The 24,239-nt window shown below is 43.7% G+C and overlaps 1 protein-coding gene across 1 annotated transcript in view; it reads right to left on the reverse strand.

The window, feature by feature from the left end:
* The window catches only part of LOC138960799 (mitochondrial glutamate carrier 1-like), an 89,737-nt gene that overhangs the window by 26,280 nt on the left and 39,218 nt on the right, over nt 1-24,239 (reverse strand). The window contains exons 4-6 of the mRNA XM_070332454.1: nt 18,341-18,396; nt 15,400-15,490; nt 14,210-14,328 (exon numbers count right to left, since the gene is read on the reverse strand). Coding sequence (XP_070188555.1) covers nt 14,210-14,328; nt 15,400-15,490; nt 18,341-18,396 — 266 coding nt within the window. The remainder of the gene's footprint in view (nt 1-14,209; nt 14,329-15,399; nt 15,491-18,340; nt 18,397-24,239) is intronic.

Consider the following 24,239-nt stretch of genomic DNA (forward strand, 5'->3'; position numbering starts at 1 on the left):
GTATTTTCGTGTTTCTATAACCCACCGAACTCTGACATGGATTACAGGATCTTTTCCGTGCGCACTTGGTCTTGTGCTTGCATGTACACACAAAGGGGGTTAAGTCACTAGCTGGTCTGCACATAAGTTGACCTGGGAAATCAGAAAAATCTCCACTCTTAACCCACCAGGCGGCAGCGACCGGGATTCGAACTCACGACCTCCCGATTAGGAGGCCGACGTCTTACCACCACGCCACTGCGCCCGTCTAATCGTAGGTCAGTTTTTAACACCAAAAACAATGCAAAAGACACATTTGAACTGCCTAACTGCACAAGGTGAAAGCGTGTTATTTTGTCTCCCTGTTTTGGGGACTTCCGATTTCCCGCGAGAGTTACCTTCTCTTATATCTTGGTTATGTCTACATTTGAACCTGCGTCACCTAAGTAGAAATGTCCAAATTTATTTGTGAAAATTAACAACGATGCATGGGAAACAAAAAAAGAAACTAAATTATCCAGTAAGTCTCATGTGTGACGTCTCAGGCATTTTTGCGGAAAATATCCCTGCAACATTTGAAAGTGTAAATTTTATAGTAGTTTTGAATGTATTGTTAGATGGTTGTGTGGTCACTTAAAGCAAACGCAAGTTTTGTCTACTCACAACTGCAACTGTTTCAAATGCTCAAAGAAACAGTAGTACCCTTCACACACCTAGAGGCTATCTGAAGTTTTCAATTTACATTGCTGAAGGACAGTTTTTTTTATTGCACCCAAAATTGAGTAAACTTCCTGTGGAAAATGCACAAGATTCCCAATTTCATCTCGAAACTTTAATTTCTCATTGACTTTTTGGTTGTTGCTGTTGATCATATGGAGTTTTTGTATTTTTTGTTATGAACTCGGGAGACTGAAAAAGAAAGAAGTTGAAAGTTTTTGACTTTTGATTTGGGCTTCTACCTAGTTCTAACGTCTCCCAGATTAACACACAATGATAAATCATTCTGAATCATACACACTTTGAAGGCAAAATGAACAAGGTTTTGAGTGATTATCTTTGTTTTATCATTAGTTCATTCATATAAATTTGGCATTCAGAAAAACATGCTGTGTGCTATCTTTTGCTGGAAACAGAAGAAAACAAATCTTTTGCTTTGTATTTGCTGACCTCACATGATGTCTGCTGTGACAAAGTTAAGCAACATTAAGGTGTGCTTTGGGCACACTCTGTTTAGTTCTTGGAATCAGTGTGATGCATGCTACTGAAGCGCAATGAAAACAAGAAAATTGGTTGATTAAAATCAACATGGCCGAAGCAATGTTTTCATAAAAGAAGCGGTATTGTACGGGCACATGTTGAATTTGGGTTACATGTGTTGCAGAGTATTTGAAAATCCGTAGGCATAAAAACATGCAAAGAAGAGTGATAGGTCCCTGTTGTGAATATAGTCAAGTGGATAAATTATAAATTTTAATAATAAATTTTAATTTGATTATATACTTACCCAACTCACATAAATGCAATTTACTTCAGTCTAGTGCTAGGACGCTGAATCGTCACCTTGGTAACAAGGGGAGGTAACCCTAAAAAAAGAGCGACCTTGACCCTTTAATATAACGAAGTCTCGCGTGACTTCCTGACCTTGCCGCCATCTTTGAATCATACTCATACGATCGAAAGCGAACAGAAAAAACCCCTCTTTTTTTTAGGAAACCACAAAACCCTCAAAAGCGGGGCAGGTGGGAGGGTATTCACTATGTGAGTTGGGTAAGTATATAATCAAATTAAAATTTATTATTAAAATTTATAATTAAATTACATTCTTATCCCAACTCACATAAATGCAGATTGCTAATAAAGGCGGTGGGCTGCTCAATCTATAAGCTAGGCAAAAAAATATACCCAGCTGCAACCATTGCTTGAAGCGCGTTAGAACCGTAACGCCGCGCGCTGCAAAAGCCACGCAGGTAAAGGATGATAGAGAGCTCCTACGATATCCAGTAGAAGAAGTCAAGGACCTCGGGATATCCTACTAATTTGAACACCAACGTAGATAAGAACCTGTCTACCCTTGTGATCAAAAACGATAAGAGTAGTTTTGCTTATGAACCATTAAACCTCCTGTAAAGGACAGGAAGGAGCATAATGAGATAACTGATCAGATTCATAACAATGGATCGCCTATGGCAAGAATCTTAGAAAGAGGAAAACTATAAAAACCATCAGAGATGGTTGTCCTAGTTGTTGATGCCTGACAAAAAGTCTGGACAGAAACAGAGTGATGTAGAGAGCCTCTATTGAAACCTACATAACACTGTAAGCCAAAGAGTGTGTGAATCTCGCTACCTCTGCGCGCTGCAGCTAGGAGAAAAGAAAGAACGTTTCACGTAATGTTTATGAAGGCTAGCAGAATGCAGCGGTTCAAAACCTGTGGAGCATTAAAACTCCGAAACCAAAAGACCCAGACTTGTCTTGAAGTGGTCTTTTGTATTGAACCCTATCCAGTATATGGTCTCTCTGAGAAAAGAGACCTGTCATCTTATAATGCGAGCTAAACAAGTCACACTGACAAGATTAGGGAGAAGCATAGCCTAATTCACGTAAGGCACAGAAATAGGCCCATGTTCTAACAAACCGTCTGGACAGAGCTCAAAAGAGAATAGTCCAAGATACAAAATACACTCCCCCCCCCCCCCCCTTTTCCTTCACCTTACTGCCTTATCTCAAAAGGCTAACAAGTGAGGAGGAAGGACCCGTTTGCGGGAGTGTGACAGAATGCCACTGATCCTTTCAAATAAAAGGATGAAGCTCTGATAGGAAAACAAGCCCAGAGAAGACAACCATTGTCCTCGATGGCTAAGGGAGTGGTGTCAGAGAGAGCAAAGTACCCATCTCCCTACACCGTGGCTTGAAATAAAGAGGGCGAACTTCTGTTAACCGGAAAAGAATGCCTCGCGGGAGCAAAGCGCCACTGAGTTCGAGTGTGAGTAAACAGCAGTACAATAGCTGAAGCCATAAGGCCACAGCTTGAAAGTTAGAAAGAATGCCTGAAAGGCCCATATTCAAAAACGGTCACCCGTCCCGGTAGCAACCGAGACCGATGACGCTTAACCTCGGTGGTCAGAACGAGACCGAATTACGGCCTTTGCTGAAAAACGAAAAAGACTAAGCCGAGGCTACAAAGATGAGGGTAAATTTTCCCTATTGCAAAATCAGAAGTGAAACGTAAGGAGTATTGAAAACCTGATTGCATGCTAGTACTATGATAGCCCAGCCCGCAATTGGGAAAAGCACGCGAGGGTATCAGTAACCCGATACGCTCTTAGACTAAGCTCCCATCCCGAGAGAGGGTGCGTGAGCGTCTTCAAATTTCAGTTTCCCGATGACCGTAACATTAGAGGCATTACATGAAGTCAGTTCAAAAAACCTTGAGAAAATAATCTCAAAGTAAGAGAACTGGCCTAGGGATAGAATACGGCTTCCGTATAAAACCAAGGTTTCCTTAACTGGAAAATCAAGTACTAGAAACCTAAAGTTGGGAAAAATCGCTGAGGGGAAGGTAAGCTGTACCCTCCCTCTGCCCTTTGAGCGAAATTGGCTCAGCCTAAATTGACGCTTAGAAAGCGTGCAGAAAGACCTGAGAAAGTACCCAAAGCTGAATCCCTGAAATGAAAAACCAAGATTCAACCTTCGGATAAACAGAGGGGAAGGCGCGGTAAAACCGGGCGCCTGTATGCCATACTGTGACACGTGTGACGTCACTTCGACGGCCTAGCCGAGAAGGCTAAAGAATCTAACAGGGCGAACAAATGCGTACCATTCTGCGATGTAGGAGAAAACTCCTAGCACATTGCAAATTTAAGAAAAATCCAGGGGCCGTCGCAGTGAAGGCTACAACGAGAGTGTAGCCTGTTAACTCGCGGGAGAAAGCCCTGCAAGGCGTAATGCCAAAGAAGAAACACTGACCTCAAGGAATGTGATTCTATTCATTGCTGGCAAAACATAAACAACAAGTCACCGTCTTTTGCGTGTGGGAGAAAAACCACCCCAATGCTCAAGACTTCTGTGCCAAACCTAAGTTTAGCCACATGATGATGATTAAGTTCTTTCCGTACCTCTCAGAAAGAAAAGCTGAAACTAAGGAATTTCTGCGAGTCCTTTGTGCTGCGCAGCGAAAGTCGCCTCAAGAGGTAGGCTTAGCCGGAAAAGACCCGACTGAGAGGCTACGAACAGTAGCTCAGCGAGCCTAATAGAGATTTTGAGTCAGAATGTGAGCCAAAAATTTGGACATGTTCTGGCGATTTGTCGGAACCCAAAGCTTATGACTCTAAAAGAGAAAGCCGGCGCGATTCCGTAAACCGTAAAAGCCGAGATTGTTTTAACAGCTTGCCTTGTTTTTCCGCCACTGAGGCGAAAAATTAGCGGCCTTAGCAGCTTCACCCGAGAAGGTGAAAAATAAGAGATATGCCGCACCATAGATGGGCGTACCTACCACAAAGCTGCCTAAGGCAGAGGGTCTAACCCTAAGTGTGTTTGCTTAGCTTTGTTACCTTGCCTAAATGAGGCAAAAGTGGCAAGCTGAAGCAGTTCACGGCTCCTCCCAGAAGATGGAGAGGAAAGCACCGTAGCATAAACGTGCGAACACTCCCCTGATGAGCCACAAAAACAAAGAGCGGAGTAGATCCGCCTCTTACTTGAAACCTGAGCCAAGCGATGGCTGACCAGACAAGCAAACCTCTGAAAAGGAAAAGATTAAAGTGACTCAAAAGTGACTCTAAATCTTCAAGTAAATCCTAGAGGGAAAGGAGAACCTGCCGCGTGCACGGAATGTGCAAATAAAAGCGCTGGGAGGCTCCGCTGCTCAGTAGACTTTAGTCAAAGCGACTAGAAGCGTCATAACTTCCATCTCCCGTGCGTCACGACAAAACTCGAAGTTGACAAGCGCAGAGAAGATAAACACGAGAAAAAAACTTTGCAAAGTTTTCGAACTCGAAAAGATCAGGTGCTTATTCCCTCAGAGCAAGAGAGAGGACTCAGTATAACGTACTGTTCTACTGTAGCCGTCTTCTCTAACAGACAAGCGACGTCTTTCTCTACCACATCGCCATCAAACTTGAATGAGTCCAATGACAACGCGATAGATCTCGACAGAGATCTCTGCAAGGACTCAGAGAGAGACAATAACTCAAGCAAGCGTAAGCCAGTCTCCTCCAAAGACAAAAGAGAATTCTCCGTAAACGGGAATACTCTGTCTCTGCTGTATCCATCTTGCCGACTGCAAGTTCCGGTGTGACCGGAACGAGGCAAGGCAAACAAGTCAATCAACCTGACTGAGTTATGCGGCAGTGTAAACTTCTTAGCCAAACCAGCAGGCAAAGCTGAGGCTAAACACGAAGAAGCAAGGTAAGGCTGCGCTGAAACAGGAGCCAGACCAAGAGCTGTTAACAGCAGTACAGCGTGAAACGCACCGCCATGCTGAACAGTAGCTAGTAGCTTAGAAAGCTCAAACGCTACCAACGGGGATTCCCGAAAACGGAACTGCTGCTTCTCAGAACAGAAACGGAAATCCCCGAAAGCGGAAGGAGGTTGTGCAAACAAACCAACAGATGTTGCAACACCCTCCTCGAAATACCGCGAAGCCACTTCCGCAGCCAAAGCCATTGCTTGCGGAAGTTTACAATACAATACAATACAATACAATAACTTTATTAATCTCTAAAAGAGAAATTACATTGCTGAGCGTTTGTGTCCGTAATAATAACATACATAAAACATTCAAAATAAACATTTGTTCTTTGTCCTGAGAAAATATAGCACATTGGTTATCACATAAGAAAGTATATTAAAAATAAATTAACATGCATTCACCATCAACAATGCACAAAAGAAAGTCAGCACCTTGCCGGTTATCACATATTGTCTAAGATTAAGAGAGTAGAATGCAAAACAAAATCAACAATACTGAAACAATACAGAACACTGACCCCGTGCATCAGAGCGACAACACCAGCATCTACCGCCCCACCTGAGAATTGAAGATGTGAATTGCAGATGGAATGAACGAATTTCTGTAGCGTGTGGATCTTGCGGTTGGTTGTCTGAATCTGTTGCTCCTGTCTGTCCGTCTACTGTCAAATTCCGGTCTGAGTGGGTGCGAGTCGTCAGCCAAAATCTTCTGTACCTTGTCAGTCAGTCGTCGTTCATGTGTTGATGTGAAATTGTCCTGCTTCCTCCCAACCACCCCACTTGCTTTCCTGATGAATTTATCTAATCTATCCCTGTCTTGCTTGTTGATGTTGCCACCCCAACACACGGAGCCAAAGTACAACACACTATTGCACGTTGAAGTGTAAAACATCTGAAGGATTTCTTGTCTGATGTTAAAAGACCTGAGTTTTCTCAAAAAGTACAGGCGAGAGTGGAGTTTCTTCACAAGGGCATCAGAGTTTGGTTTCCATGTCAACTTATTGTCTATAATCACCCCCAAATACTTATACTGCTCTACCTTCTCTACGACCTCCCCCTTGATCACTATCTCCCTGTGTACATGTTCCCCCCTCCTGTTGTCCATTATCATTTCCTTTGTCTTCCCCACATTAAGCTCTAAATAGTTGTTTTCACACCACCCCACAAACCTATCTACCTCCTGCCTGTAGTCAGAGTCGTCGTCAACAGTCAGCAGTCCGGTCAGTCCAGTGTCGTCAGCAAACTTGGTTATGGGGCAGGAGTCACTAGAACTTCTGAAATCTGCTGTGTAGAGAGAAAAAAGAAAAGGTGAGAGTACTGTGCCTTGTGGTGCCCCTGTGTTTGTGCAGATTGTGTCTGAAACTGATTGCCCCCCCACCCTAACATACTGTGGCCTGTTTGTCAGGTACAGTAGAACCCCTCACAACGACCCCCCTCTCTAAGGACTACCCCGCCACAACGACCCTTTTTTTTTTAACCGATGTGTTTCCTTATATAGTTGTCACCAGTGTAGCGACCACCCCGCTCTAACGTCTAAGGACCGACCTAACAGCTTGTGTAACGACTTTGTCAGACAAAGCCAAGACTCAGTCAGCGTAACGCATCACTGACAAACCGGTTATAACCAGTTATAACCGTCTTGCGTAAGCAAAGGCACTAATTAACCGCTGAGAGGTGTGATGGTTGGGTGGGCTGAGTAAACATCACAAACCAATCATCGAGAAAACAAACTCACGTGACCAACACACACCGTTCAATTCAGTCAGAATAGACAGTCTTTGGACAGAAGAGCAGTGGAGATCGACATGGCGTCTACAAAGAAAAGAAAATATTTAACTCTCGAGAATCGAGTGAATGTTGTGAACAGACACAAAAAGGGAGAAACTGCCATCGCGATTGTAAAAAGTCTTGATGTTGGAAAATCGCAAATTCAAAGAATTATCCAACTCCAAGAAAACATTCTGAAAAAGGTGGGGAAGTGGTGACAAGGCAGTGAACGCACTCACCATGCACTGACATCATACAAAAGCAGCCACACAAACACAGCACAGAGGCAGAGGCAGGTGTGCAGATGCTTTGTGAGAATAAGCGTTGAAAACCAGTTTGAATAAAAAAAACCAGCAGATAGAGCCGCATGTCATAATCATTCTTCTTGTCTGGCTTTATTGACTGCATGCCGATCTTGTGGCAGTGACTTTTCACTCTTCAGTCGGACTGTACACAAACCGCTCTCACTCTCCCTCACTGACTACCCAAAGCGCTGACAACTGATGTTTGGAAGAGTACACCTCTCTATTTCTCTCCAATGCTCTTCCTGCTGACTTCAGTGACACCGGACACCCCACTGAGTTTAGCCAGCTACCCCCCCCCCCCCCCCTCTCTCTCTCTCTCCCCCCAGCCATGTACTGTTTGGTGCTGTGGCCAGAGAGGTGTCACCGGCTAATTGAGGCCAGCTGCACTGTTCACTCAGAGCAAAACTAGTTGACTGTGTCTAACTTTTGACAAAGCAACACAACTGAAGGGTTCACAGATTAGGTAACCAACTCACTGGTCAAGGCTGCAGGGAAACAAGAGTATCTTTTCAATGAAAGAGGTTACACACAGATACGCGATGCTGAGAATGGTGGCCGATTTTTCACTCTCTTTCTCGGAGGGCCTTCATCATTGCAGGGACTGCTGTAAAGAAATGCTTGCTCAGAAACTAACTCTTTTTGCATTGAAACATGCACCAGAACTGGTGGACACCATCGACAATGTCAAACATGAAATCGAAGCAGTTTGCTTGAGGAAACGGTCGTCAGCAACTCAAACTTCTCTGTTTTCTTTTTTTAAGAAAATCTGAGGTGACTTTCTTTGTGGCCCCGCCCCCTCCCTCTGTAAGGACCCCCCTCCATAAGGACCGATTTTTGTCAACATTTTCAAGGTCGCTAGAGAGGGGTTCTACTGTAGTCCATAACCCAGAGGATGGTGGCTGCTGGGACATTCATGCTAAAAAGCTTCTCCGCCATTAAATGAGGCTGTATAGTATTAAAAGCGCTGGAAAAATCAAAGAACATCAAGCGAATATAAGAGCCAGGCTTTTCTAAATGAGAGTAGATCTTGTTTAAAACATTCAACACAGCATCATCAACACTCCTGTTTTTCCTGTATGCAAACTGACATGGATCAATAAAATCTTTCACACAATCACTCAATTTGAACAAAACAACTCTCTCAAAGACTTTCATACAAACAGAAGTAAGTGCCACAGGTCTCAGGTCATTCATGGTTATCACAGTCTTTTTCTTTGGCACAGGAACAATGCATGAAGTTTTCCATAGGGCCGGTACCCTGCTAGCACCAAGCGACATGTTAAAAATGACTGAAAAAATATAACTAAGTTGCTCTGCACATAGTTTTAAAACTTTGGGCATCATCCCATCTGGTCCCCCCGCCTTGCTAGCATTAACATTCTTCAGCCCCCTCTCCACCTCTTCTTCCGTCACCACTATTGGGGAATCCCCTTCCGTAAGCCCACTATCACTGGTCAACCTGTCCCGCATTGCCTTCCTTTCCCCGCTGAAGTCATGCTTATCGAAGCGTGCATAAAACTGGTTGAGATCATTTGCATCTGACTGCGTAGCGTTGCTTTTTTCCTTACTCCCACCCTTCTTCCCCTTGTAGCCACTCATGACATTCAACCCCTCCCATGCCTTCTTCATGTTGTTCCCCGTGAAATTTCCCTCTACCTTCCTCTTAAACTCTTCCTTCCCCCTCCTTATCGAACTCTGGACCTCCCTCTGAACCTCCCTCATGTTACAATTCCCTTCTCTAAAAGCTTTCTTCTTCTTATTCAGCACATCTTTGATATCTTTCGTGACCCAGGGCTTTGTATTGCTGTACACCTTCACTGTTTTCTTCGGCACAACATTGTCCACACAAAAAGACACATAATCGGTTACGCATTCTGTCAGTTCATCAACATCACGGGACGAGTCCACAAATACTGTCCAATCAGTGCAATCGAGGCACCCTCTAAGGGTTTCCATTGAATCGCCCGACCAATCAAAAACAGTCCTAGTGATGGGCGATTCCCGCTGCACACGTGGTCGGTAACGTGGGACAAGGTTTACAATGTTATGATCGGACCGTCCTAGAGCTGGCAGTGCATACGAACTGTACGCATCCTTGACGTTTGAATAACATAAGTCTATAGTCTTGTCTTTTCGTGTAGGGCATGTGACATGTTGGTACAGTTTGGGTAGCACTTTCTTCAGGTTACAGTGGTTAAAATCCCCGCTTACTAAAACGAAAGCGTCTGGCGATTTAGTCTGTAGTTCATGCACGTGCTGTGCTATCGTCTCTGCTGCTTCTGACGCGTTAGCCGAGGGTGGCACGTACACAGCGACTGTCAACACTTGAGGAAACTCCCGTGGCATGTAGTACGGCCTCGTGCCTAGCGTGAGCATTTCAACACAGGGTGAGCATGATGTGTGCTTGACCGTGACGTTGTTCGTGTGACACCACTTCTGGTTGACATAAACACAAACACCTCCCCCCTTCTTCTTCCCCGAGTCCTTCGATCTGTCCCCTCTAAACACAGAAAAACCTGTCAACTCCACACTAGAATCAGGGATCGAGTCACTAAGCCAAGTTTCACTGAAACACATCAAACTGCTGGTTCGAAATGCATGATCGTGTTGCACCAATGCTGCCAGTTCGTCCATCTTGTTTGGTATCGATTGCACATTTCCCATAACCACAGTCGGCAAGTAGGGTTTGAAAAGTCTACGTTTATTTCTGGCCTTCACTCCTCCCTTCCTTCCCCTCTTCCTCTTCTTCATCTCAGGTGGCAATTCGATCACTGGTTTCACAACAAGTGGCGACGATCGCAATGACAGTAGGGTCGCCATGTTGTATCGGATGATCGGAGCTCGCACCGTGTTGACATTTGAAAATTGTCCGTAGACGACTGCAGCCATAAACAACCACGCCAGAACACACACCACCACATTCCTCAGTAAATCAGCCATCTTCTTGCACATTTACAGCACTGCACACCACTTTTTCAGTCCAAGAACTTTCAAAGATTACGGACACAACAGACAGCGTTGTCACCACCAGCGCAGCGACACATCCAGTTTAAGCGACACATCCAGCGCAGCGACACATCCAGTTTAAGCGGCATCCGGAGGTCAGAATCTTCATCTTCCTGAACGGAAGCACCGAAATCCGACTCAAAGTCCCGCACATCCGTGCAACCAGGCAACACACTTCCGCCCTGACTATAGTCAGGCGAAGCGTTGTCCGGAAGAGACGACACGCGAGGGATGCGATACCCACGCAGTGTGTCCCTAGGGACTGCTTCCGCCCTGGCGGACGGAAGCGGGGAATGCTGCTACGCCGCACCTACCGAACGCAATGCGGTGGTGACAACGAACGCAGTGTGTCCCTAGGGACTGCTTCCGCCCTGGCGGACGGAAGCGGGGAATGCTGCGACGCCGCACCTACCGATCGCCATGCGGTGGTGACAACGAACGCAAGTCCCCTGTTCGGTGAGACCGAACACGTATCTGGGCTCACCCCCTGTGCTATCCGCTCGAGCTTACGGAGCGGCATCACACTGGGATGGCTTTCACTCACGGCGCGGCGTACCGGCGTGGCTACTTGCTCCAGTATACGATCTTCGCTTTGGCCGGAGAACCCGGCTACTAACGAAGAATAAATACCTTGATCGTTAACAGGCCGCCACCAGAAGAGGCCTGAGAACGCAGAAGAGAAAAACCGTCGCCGCCATCAAAAGACGCATGCACGTCAGCGGACGTGACTGTGGCCAAAGGAGGAACACGCACCCTGCCCAGGGAACGGGAATCCCCGACACCAGGAGGAAAAGACAGCAGTACTGCCTTGGTCGACGAAAATACTGCTGAAAGTGCTGAAATCTGGGCGCTCAGAGAGCGCAAAAAGGCACAAACATCTAGCTAAATCACCAACAGAGCTAGAACCTGAAGCAACTGTAATTGATTCTAAGACAATTTTGGCATGAGTAAAAAACAGGCATGTCAACAGTAGCTCATTGAGCGCAAAAACACAGAAACATCTTGCTTATCACTAACAGAGCTAGAACCTGAAGCGACTGTAATTGATTCCGAAGGCAATTTGGCATGGAAAATTCAGGCATGTCAATAATAACATCGAAAGAAGATTTGACAAGAGATCTGAGACGATAATCACAGCAAGACTCGCACAGGCTTTCGATTTACGGGGAGGCTTATTTGACAGGAGAAGGCTCCGCCACTGGCTTAGAGTTTCCTTTTACCACTAACCGACATGGTGGGTAAAAAGTGTAAACAACAGCTAAGCGCTGGCAAAACCTAAGTCAACCTATCAATGAAAATATCAAAATAGCTCACCCCAAACACACGTAGAGAGCAGAGGAACGTGCACGAGTACCAAGGTGTGGGTCTGACACAAGCAGCATCAGACAAAAACGGCTGAAAAGCCGGAGCGAAAACGAACACGTCCGTGTCCACTGAGCGCTGAAGAGAGTATGAGTATGATTCAAAGATGGCGGCAAGGTCAGGAAGTCACGCGAGACTTCGTTATATTAAAGGGTCAAGGTCGCTCTTTTTTTAGGGTTACCTCCCCTTGTTACCAAGGTGACGATTCAGCGTCCTAGCACTAGACTGAAGTAAATTGCATTTATGTGAGTTGGGATAAGAATGTAATTTAATTGATTACTTATGTTGCACACTAGTTTTGCTGTTACAGCAGTCCCTCTCATTAACGGACACCCTTGGGCCAGTGCAAACCTGTCCGTACATTGCAGGTGGCCGGTCACGGGAGAGCTCCCCCCCATCACACACACTTAGGCACACTGACGGACTGAGTGAGTCTTTGCTACTGGTGAACGAGCTCTACTTGCCCTAAAACAATAAGGTCAAACTACTACTACTTACTACTGAAAAAAACAAAACTGTCCTGTAAAAATGACGTTAAATCAACGGTGTCAGAAAAAGAGAGATAAAAGAAATCCTCAAATTCCTGAGGATACAGGCACCTCATGAAAGCAGCCACGAACATACTCACAGAGGCACACATGCTTGTGCAGATACTTTGCAAAAATATGAATTGAAAACCTGCATATGTGGTAATTTCTTTTTTTTGTGAGTGACTTTATTGAATACTTCAGGCAGTGACTTTTCTCTGTCCAGTTTTCTCTTTCGTCTCTCTTACCCCTCGCTTACCCACCCCCTTACCCTCCACTCCCTTTACCCAAACCCGACAGCACAAATTTGTAATCTGCAAGGCAGAGTACACATTTTCTAAAAGGAAGAGAGAGAGAAATTCAAGTTTTACGCCCTCACGGCAAAGACATTAGGGGCATGTTCCCGGGTTTTAACCCGACTTTAGATGAGATACACAAGTGTATGCGTGTTTAGGTGGTATCAGCCATCTGCACTTATGGCAGAATGACCGAGGTCTTTTACGTGCCACTGTGGTGACACGGGGGTGGGAGATGGATACCGTCTCTGGGTCGATCTGCACATAAAGTTGACCTGCATCCGTCCCGGCCCAGATTCGAACCAGCGACCTTTCGATCACAAGTCCAGTGCTCTACCACCTGAGCTACCCGGGCCCCCCTAAAAGGAAGACTACTCCTCTTCAATTATATCCAGAGATCTTCCAGCTGTCTCCACCATAAGCCAAGTGGTCGAGTCTTATACCCCCTTTCCACACAACCGTTCTAGGTCCCGTTCCCGTACCGACCAAGGAATGGTGCGGGCACGGGAGGGATCAGGAGAGAACCGCAATGAACGTAACTGATCGTTAACGGCCGAACTGCTTTGAACGGTAGGGTCGGTAGGGACGGCTGAGTTTGGGCTGCATGTTCAAATTTTTAGCAGTTCCCCTCCCCATCAGAATGAACGGTAATGGAACCTCAACCCATCGGTAACGGAACGCTTGGATCGTTAAAGGAACTTAAAACAACGGTAACGCAACGGTAGCGCTCTCACACACTGAGTTGTCATACCCGCATTCCACACATCCGTTCTGGGTCCCGTTCCCTTACCGACCAAGGACGGCTGCCACTATGGTCAGACGCTGCTGAAAGATGCTAAAAAACGGCCGTTTGTGCAGCGTTCCATTGTTGTGGCAGCATTCCTTGGTTGGTACGGGAACGGGACAAAGAACGGTTGTGTGGAACGGGGGTATAACCTTTGACACCGACAAACTGAAGAATGAACAGATCTATGAGGTAACCGTCTCAATGGTCCAGGCTCAGGAAACAAAGAGTATATGGCCTGGGGCGATTGTAGCTTCCCTTCTTCGTGTCCGATAGACAAGGACAATAAATAGTAGAGCATAGTGCAATCTCATGTTGGCATCTTCTCCACTGAAAGCTATAACCCAAAGACTGAAGACCAAAGTGCTTTACCCCACTTCTGACCCGAATCACCCCCCTCCTGCTAGGTACACGTGCACTCAAGTTAACCTCTGCTTTGACCTGTGTGCCAGGAGTCGGATGAGAGAGAGAGCGAGAGCGAGAGCCACACACACACACACACACATAGACAGAGACAGACATAGAAAGACAGAAGCGGAGAGACTCAGAGGGAGACACAGACAAAGACATACATACAGAGAGAGAGAGAGAGAGAAAAAAAACCTGTAACTGATCTTGTGAGAACGGTAACAAAACGAGACATGTTATCTTTCCGAATGCATTCCAATAGATGACCGCTCCTGCGGCCATCAACAATTCATACAACACGAGAATTACCACTTCTGCCAGCGTCTTGCAACTGAATCTTCAACAGCTCCATTGGTGTGGTGACGATGATCTGACACAAGCCTGCCCCCGCCCCTGACAGCACCTCTCTTGGCAGTGTCAGCTCCCCCCTGTCACGACATGACAATAAATAAAGAACCTCTTGCAATCACATGACACAAAACCACATTTACGAGATCTTCAGACTAATCTTATAATTTTCAGTTGAGGCTTGCTTGAATTCATTACATTCCGTTACTTGCATGGTGCCCACCAGCTTCCTTGCTTCCCTATTGCAACCAGCATTGTGTCATGAGTAAGACACTGAATCTTGCTGTTTTCATGTCGTTTCTTTCTTTATTTGGTGTTTAACGTCGTTTTCAACCATTCAAGGTCATATCGCGACGGGTTTTCATGTCGTGACTTCCACAGTTAGCGTAAATGGTGACTGCAGAGAATCTGCAGATGTTGAGACAGCAAGTAGACTTTCAGAAGAGAGTGTTTCAGATAAGTTACTTTATCTTGAACATTAGATTAACAATGGACGCTGAATAGGAAACCAGAAGTTTGTTGATTTGTTTAACTGCGGACTATTGGAGAGACTATATTCACTGAAGTACAAGAGCTTCGTTGCCTTTCTGTGAAATGAATTTTATCTGAAATCTTTTCTTGCATGGTAAAAAAATCATTTGTCACAGGAGCAAATATGCTTGTACATCATCTATGGTAATGGACTAACCATGTTTTGTATTCTCCTAACCTTACACTTATACATAGAAAGATGGGATGGGGGGGGGGGGGGGGAGGGGGGCTTTTACGTCCTCACAGGAAGATTTCCTATTAGGGACATGTGTGTGATGATATGCTAAGAACATTTACATAGAAATAGAGCCCATTTGCTTAAAAAGGGCAATTGAAGACATAACACAAAGTACCCCATGTGTCTATTAGAAGAGTAATATTTATGCCTAACACACTGATGCTGTCTTTTTTTCTATGTGTACTTAATTATGTAAACTTTTAATGAAGCTTGAGTTGAAAACAGGATGCATCAGTCACAAACATAAGTTGATTATGTACATATTGTGATGGAAAAAACACCATTTCTGAGGATGCATTAATGATACAGAAAAAAAGAAAAAATTCCACAGTTCAAAACAAGAAGCCAAAACTGCAAGTGGAGAGTAAAAAGAAATGCTCACGACTCAGGGCTAAGGAGATGTCTGAAGAAATCATTTCCAACAAGTTTGATGGCTTTCTCCGGAGTGATCAGAAGCAAGTTTACACCAGACCCTGCAGAAACAAAGCAAATAAGTAAACTGTTTGGGTATAATTGAGCAGCAGGTTTCATTTATCACTTTACCATGCCATATATTCGGCTATACCAAGAGCGCGCTGGCGCCAGGTGTAAACAAAGCGTTGTCGCAAACCTCACGGCAAGTGTCCCCCATTCAAAACAAATGTCTCTTTAAAACCACGTACAGCTTAAATTTATGGTTGTGGGAATGAGTAAGGTTTGTGTCTAGTACATGTGTGGTTTTTAACGAGAAATATACAAGTACAAGCATGGGTGGAACTGAAAAATGTCACGAATCCTGAAGAATTTTAAGGGGGGATCTGGGGGCCCCCAGACGCTGAAGGATTTGTATAATTAACAACCAAAAAAACGTCACCACAGACATTACGAATCCGGATTTCCGGCATATACCGAAAGAATCCCACCCATGTAAATGAACATACGAACCGATTTGCTGTAGACCTGTCCTCAATCAAACATACTCGCCCACTTTCATCCCAATCCTACACGCCTCTTTGTCGCTACATGGCCTGACAAGCCAAACTAATATGTTTATTGATGTTTCCTGCATTGATATGTGAAATATCACCATTCTCTTCTTCTTCTTTGTTCATGGGCTGAAACTCCCACGTTCACTTATCTTTTTGCACGAGTGGGTTTTTACGTATATGACCGTTTTTACCCCGCCATTAAGGCAGCATACGCTGATTTCGGGGGAAGCATGCTGAATATTTTCGTGTTTCTACAACCCACCGAACTCTGACATGGATTACAGGATCTTTTCCGTGCGCACTTGGTCTTGTGCTTGCGTGTACACACGAAGGGGGATAAGGCACTAGCAGGTCTGCACGTAAGTTGACCTGGGAGATCGGAAAAATCTCCACCCTTTACCCACCAGGCGCCTGGCACCAGGATTCGAACTCCAAATAGGAGGCCGATGTCTTACCCCTGCGCCACTTCACACGTCTTATATTTCCATTCAATAGTCAAATTTGTGTGGTAGCGCACCTCCACAACGTCTAAATCGGAATAAAATTGCCTCCGCGCGTTGGAAAAAATACAGCATCAATGCACCCAAGGCAACAATCGCTTGGCGGTACGGCTGCGTACGCTTGGAAGAGCCTTCAATATATGGGGTGTTAACACCCCTTGAGAATAAAGGTATGCTGGCATACTAAGAGCTACCTCCCTTCCATGGAAAGGATGGAAGAGTTACCTCTCTTTAACTCTAGAACTTTCCTGTCTGTCTTGTTTGATTTTCTTTTCTTCATTTATTCTCTTAATCAGAGCAATGGAGAATCTCAAATGTCACTGGCAGTATGTGCTTGCTACAGATGAACAGTAGACTCTGTACTGGTCTTGCACAAGTATCTGAGAAAGCAAAGAGCAAATCGAAAAACTAAAACCCAGGTCCTAGGCACAATATCTTATTTTTGCTTCTTTCTATCTCTTAGGTATGGTGACCACAGACAGACAAACACACTTCTATCTTATTGGTATTAGATACATACTAGCAGTCAGGACCCGGCTTCGCCCGGGCTATGTGCAGATCCCTTACAAATTGGTCAAAGAACCATCACACAGGAGTTTTCTAAATTCTATTTCCAAGTACCACAAATTCAAGAAAAAATTATTATGAAAAAAACACCAAAACAAAGTTTTTGGGGGAAATGAGTTATCTCCCTTGCTAATATGTAAATTGAAAACTTTCTAACATTCAAAATACTTAATAACCTCAGCAGCATTTGAAGACATGAGTGTCACCATAAATCCAATTCCTGCTGACATGATTTCTTATGGTATGAGTTACCTCCCTTTCCTGAGAAAGTTTGAGATCATTGAGCAAAAGATTCAACTTCATCACATAACAATCTTTGAGAATGATAAGGTACGCTTTCATGGTAAGAGTTACCTAACCTCCCTTCCCCGGATAACAAAGAAAGAGTTACCTCCCTTCCCCGGATAACAAAGAAAGAGTTACCTCCCTTTGATTCTGGAACCTTCCTGTACATTCTTGTTTGATTAGTTTTCTTAATTCATTTCTCTAAATAAGAGCAATAGAGAATCTCAAATGTCATTGGCAGCATGTGCTTGCTACAGATTAACAGTTAGCATTGTACTGGTCTTGCACTATATAGGCTGTACTCATTAATGATGGGGGGGGGGGGGGGGGGTCATTATCTGAGAAAGAAAACAATGAATCAAGAAACTGAAACCCAGGTGCGGCTTCTGGGCAGTGTGTATGCACACTATCTTGTTCCTGCCTCTTGCCATCTCTGCGGTATGGCCAAACACAGACAGACAGACACACACACACACGTCTTACATCCTTTCTTATACATATTAGAAGATATATGGGTTACTTTCCAGCAGAGCTGTGTACCAGTGGAAACCATGTTATGAGACATTTTAACCATATAAATTGATTTCATAAATAAGAACTGGTTCCATTTATATCCTTGGCCTGCAGATAAAGGATTTGAAACACTTGCACATTTTGTTGGTCTACGTTCAGTAAATTACAAGGGTTTTAAAGTATGTCAAGTTGTGACATGGATGTGAACACTAATAATTATTTTTAAAAAAAGACAAAAATATATACTATGTTTTATGTTGCATGTCTGTATCATTATCTAACTGGAATATTACTCAAAACAGTAAAGATTCAAAATACATTCTAGTTGCCATTTAATATACGTTATAATCATTTAAAGGACTGAAAATGCATTTCACAAAATGGTACACATGCAGCTGTGGAGAATAATATAGAGATGTAACAAAACAAACAGTTTTCAGTGATTAAGTAGAAACACAGTGAGACAGACAGACAGGACACACATCCATACCTTTATACATGCCAAAGAAGCCTTCATTGCGAAATGTTTTGATAGCACAGTCAGGTCTGCAACATCAAAGCACACAAATACCTAAATAAATTCAGCCCTACTATTGATTGAAACAGAACCAGTGTTCCATATTCAGCAAAGCAATGGTGTACCTCTGCAGGATACACACAACTATACATGTATTCGCTCTATTACTCAGTGTATTCAGATATGTGCGTACAGCAATACATGCTAATAAACATCTAAAAGGGTAGGAAATGTGCTGATGGCTTACAGTTACATGCAGCCTAACAGCTATACAAGCATCAAAATAAATTTCGTTTTGTTATTTTGTTTAGGTATATGTTGCATGTGTCACTGTTTTTGTTTCAGGGAGGTTGTTTTTTTCAAGACTGATCACTTAATTCAGTGTATCTTGATGCATCTAAACCCATCCAGCAGTTACCAGAGTTCTATAAAGCACCATCAAAACACTGAATACACTTAAGAGTAATATACTTAGTATACTACTGAAATAAAAATACATAAATTACAAGAGGTACTTCTTGCAAAGGTAAAATGTTCTTCACAATAATGCTGCTCATTTTTTTTAAATGAGTTCCATTGGACCAATTCAGAGAATGGTTGAGAGGCATTCTGCACCTTCAATCATACCGGCACGGTTGGCCTAGTGGTAAGGCGTCCGCCCCGTGATCGGGAGGTCGTGGGTTCGAACCTCGGCCGGGTCATACCTAAGACTTTAAAATTGGAAATCTAGTGGCTGCTCCGCCTGGCGTCTGGCATTATGGGGTTAGTGCTAGGACTGGTTGGTCCGGTGTCAGAATAATGTGACTGGGTGAGACATGAAGCCTGTGCTGCGACTTCTGTCTTGTGTGTGGCGCACGTTATATGTCAAAGCAGCACCGCCCTGATATGGCCCTTCGTGGTCGGCTGGGCGTTAAGCAAACAAACAAACAAACAAACCTTCAATCATGGGATCTGTACATTTGAAACATATCCTTTTCGACAGATTTCTGACCTTGTTATTACTGTGAATTTTGAACCCTGAGTCAGTTTGGTCCTGTACTGTTCTTTCCGACATCAAGCATTTACTTAAAGGCCGAGGGTCGGGTATAAAAGCAGAGCGGCGCGTGGCACTTCAGTCTAATGTCCAACCCTTTTCAGGAAACGAGCTCTCACTTGAAATATTATTTTCAAAAATACTCTGTCTATACCAAACTCAAAAGCACCATTTTTGTCAAGCAAACATTTCAAGGTGTACACTACACATGCACCCCAAAAAGTGTGTATAATAAGCCCTGGATAACGTACTTTCAGAAAAAAAATTCACTCACCAAATTTTAATTCAAAATCAAACGGCTGTCAGTCGTGGTGGACTGGGCGGAGCTAAAGTTACGAGAAAGATAATGTCCATGCACCGCTCATTCCTTATCGGCAACACACACCCGCAACACAACGTTTACCAGATGTTGCCTGACCCCAAAGTTCCGGTCACTCCGCGCTATTGCAGCCGCCATGGATGCTACATGGTTAATCTGCCTGAGCACTTTCAATGATCGTTCTGTAATTAATAAATCATTTCAAAGATAGTCTGCACTTTTCGAATGTTAGTTTGGTTTATATTACTTCTTTTATTTAAAGTGAAAGATATCCATCCGAAAAAAAACGTTTTCTTCTTGGGCTGAAAAAGTAAGCTGAAGCAGAGAATGTATGTCTCTTACTGAAGTTATTTAGTGGATGAATACGATCGCGAGTTAGGTACCAATGTCTTGAATTTATGGCAGAATTTTCCAAAGAAAATAATATTGTACGCGTTGGTTGATCGATGTTTCCGGTAGAACACCGCGCATCAGTCATGCACGTTGGAACCAGGCATTCATGACTTATGAAAGACATTTTCTTCACTTTTCACTCACTAAAACACCACTCTTCAAGTGACTCTGCGGCAAATGTCGTAATCCCTGTCTGTCACAGATATCAAATTCATCAACATCCAGCAATAGTGATGCTCTGCTATATAATTAAAACTTTATTAGTCACAAAGCTATTCTCATCCGTCCACGATGCGAGACCATGCCTTGACTGACTAAATGCAAGTTTTCCCACCAAATTTCTCCTCTTCCCGCAAATTTTGGTGACCTAGTTAGTCTCAGACAAAACCAAACATGTGGGCTGGGGGAGCGAAATGCGGCACGCTCACAGTGCCGTTATGTATCGGGACTTACTGGTCAACCTGAAGCCAACGGTCACATTCGTAATTAACAACCGCAAACTAATATCTTTTGTTCAAAATAAGAGTGTCTAACAAGTCAGTTTCAACTTGTTAGATTCACAGACTTTACATTTGGCTTATTATGGCAAAGACAATGGTCAATATATTTTCTTTAGTCGGTTTGTGTAACCAGGGTTCTACTGTTCTAAAAGCCGGCTAGACTGACCTACTCGTCTTGCAAACGGTACCGACCTTGATACCTTGTGAACTGTAAAACCAAGACACAGAGCTACATAGTGGCACCAATTCTTTTGATGAAACATTAGAAAGCAGCGACACATTTAACTCTGTAGATGGTCCCTCAAGTTCTTGGCATCCGATTGTTGGTGCGAGTTTCCACTCTGGTTCTGCACCAAGAGAGAGGGTATTTCTACTCTTCAGTCTACAACACGAAGTCAAGTTGACCGGTTGCGTCAGTGTATGGCACTGCATAACTTTGACCATGTGCTCAGTTGTATTACACAGTGTACAAATGCGCGCGCGCATGCGACGGTATGTGTGTGTGTGTGTGTGTGTGTGTGTGTGTGCGTGCGTGTAATCTGCACTCAGCGGATTTATTGCGAGTGTTAATAGATCATTGCCACTAATAATACTTCCAAATAACCGTCAGAAAAAAAGGTGAATACCACCCACACATACACACACACACACTAGCCCTACACACACACACACACACACACACATAACGGGAATTTACAGAGGTTCACAAGAAAGGCACACACACCACACACTATTTCACTGCTGCAGCCGTTATGTTATCTCAGAGGCCAGGCAGCGGAGCAAGCAGGCCATAAATAGCCTACCCTGCGCTGGCGGCGGTGACCTCTTTAGTAAAGCGGGAAAATGCCAGCTTCACAAAGCCCTTGTTCAAGTGTACAGCGTGCTGGGCGAGTGTGAAAAAATACGTGTTTCTTGGTATGAAATGGACTGGTTTGCGTGACTTGAACGTTGGATTACCGTCATCTTGTGTATATTGTTACTCGGATATTCAGGCTTTGTGTATGTGCAAACTAGAGTTCCTGATAGGATTCGGTTTGTTTGATGTTGAAGTAATACTGCTATCGAATCTACCGGCAGGTCGTTCTTTGTTGTATCAAAACGTGCGCATTGTATACCATTTTGTAACCACGCTCAATGTTTATACCAACGACCGACTGTGTTTCTGATGTTGCCGTCAGTAAGTACTTAGTCTAAACTGTGTCATAGAGTGAGAATAAGTTTTTGAGGCTGTTTTTGTGTTTGAGTTTAGAGCAGTTTTGATTCGTTAATCCACGCGCCTAATCAGTGCATGCACCGTTTGGAACAGGCACTCGACTCTAGTGCATTTCATCTGTTCTGTTTTTTGTATTGCTTGTTTTGCGTCCCCCGTTTGAAATTACACCCACTCTATTCCATTACAATGCACGTCATCTTTTTTTTCCTTCAGCATCTCAGAGAAATAACAACCCCAACTGTTGTTGTGTTGTTTTGTTTCGTTTTGTCTGTTCTGTTTTGTTTGCGATAATGAAACAAACGTTAAATTGTCGTCGGATCGACGAGTTTTCTTTCCTGTGGTATATATATACAAGTTTGTGAGAACAATACGAGTGAAAAACTGTGTTGAAAAACTTTTAAATCGACTTGTGTGCTGCTATTGGATTACTGACCAACAGTTGCAGGGTCAGGTAGGCTTTTTGTTTTCTTCACATGCAGCTAACAATTTGCATGAACATGTATTGAAAGACCGTTTTTTCTTTCTTTTATATTACAGGCATTAATTGCACTATTTTGAATTATATAAACGCAAAACAAATTTCACATGCGCACCATACGCATGCCTATAATATGTTTTTAAATACGACATTAATTAGTGTTCTTTTTTTGTGGCACATTTAGGATGTTTTGTTTACTGTGTTGTCTTCTGCCGTCTTACATACTGTGCCGTTCCTGTTTCTTTAAATGCAACATGCACATGTTTTTCAGAGTGTAAAGAGTGGCATAATTATATACTTGAGGAGCAAACACTTTTTCTAATTCTCTCATTTACCCTTTCTTCTGTCTGGAAAATTGTGGCATGTTTTGTTTCATACTATTGACATACATGTATTATCCGCCTATGTGTTGTCGGGGTATAATATCATGTGGCACTTCGCGCGGATTTGGGTGAGCGCGCGCGAGCTACGTTTTTTTTTCTCCTGTGGTATATTATATATACAAGTTTGTGAGACTTGTATAGGAGGGCCGTGAGGTAAGCTTTTTTGTTTTATTCACATGCAGCTAACACTGTAACATGAACAGTTTTCTTTCTTATATGTTACTGACATTATCTACACTATTTTGAATTATATACTTATATAAACGCAAAACAAATTTTACATGCGCACCATCAATGACTTCTACTAGTAGTCCTTGGCATAATATGTATGTAAATATACGACTGTATATACTCTACTGTTTGTATATATTTCGTAAAGTGTTGTATATATGTATTATGTACTTGGGGATTACCTTTGTCTTTATCTTTCATTATTTTGTGTTCTTTTATTGTGGCACATTTAGGATGTTTTGTTTACTGCGTTGTTTCAAGGTGTTTCATTAAATGCAGCATGCACATTTTTTTTCAGAGTGCAAAGAGTCGCATAATTATATACTTGGGGGGGGGGGGGAACACACTTTTTCTAATTCTCTCATGTATCCTTTCTTCTGTCTTGTGAATTGTGGCATGCATTGCAATAAATACAACTAAACACACTAAAAACATCAGTTCCGGAATAGGCAATATCTCTGTGGCCACCACACAGAACGACTGCTATAGATCTCTCTGCTCGACTGCTATCTCTCTGCTCGCGGCATCCAGGTTATCAACACAGCATAACAGAGAGCTGGGGCCACGCACGCTAGCGCTGCAGACAAAGAAGAGTGCAGGTCTGGCCCTATATATATTTCAGGCGCCAGTGTGGGCGGAAGGGGTTGGAGGAAGGAAAGGGTAAATCGGCAGGAGGAGAGTGGTACTGCCGGTTATTTTTAGCTGGTGGCAGCCTGGCAGAGAGTACCTCACACGGAACACAGTGACCAAGGAGAGGTATGCAGTCTGATGTTGGCTTGTTTAATCAAGCGGAATGCCTTGGCCACTGCATCCACCAGACTAGGTAACTTGAGACCTGTCGGTCACTGAAAATAGGCTCCGCCTATACCCATGGGTATTTTGGCCTGTTGGACCTCGGCCTTTAAGGAACAGGATGTTGCGCTTGCCGACAGCTAACCCGTAAGCTACCAACAACTGTCCTTTTGCAAGAGTAAATGTTGCATGAAATAAGCTTTTTGTTTCTGTGAACATGCACCTGCAGCAGCGGTATACTGTTAACAAGCAAGGCAACACCTGGCAAAGCACTCAGGTATGCAAGGGCAATTTTAGTAGCTGCTACAGCTTTCAGTCAACATCAACCTGCTAACAGGACAGAATTATACACACAATCCATTAGATACTGTGCGCTCACTAGCTCATCAAAGTCCCTTGTATACCTGAATAACCTCAATCCCAATTACTGGAATTAGCCCCGACCTGACCACATAAATTTACACTTTATTTGGTAGTTTCATTTCATCATCTAATAAATTCTAAATCACATGCTTTGAAAGCCAGGTTCT

The sequence above is a fragment of the Littorina saxatilis genome, linkage group LG3, assembly GCF_037325665.1.
Source record: "Littorina saxatilis isolate snail1 linkage group LG3, US_GU_Lsax_2.0, whole genome shotgun sequence".
Taxonomy (NCBI): Eukaryota; Metazoa; Mollusca; class Gastropoda; order Littorinimorpha; family Littorinidae; genus Littorina; species Littorina saxatilis.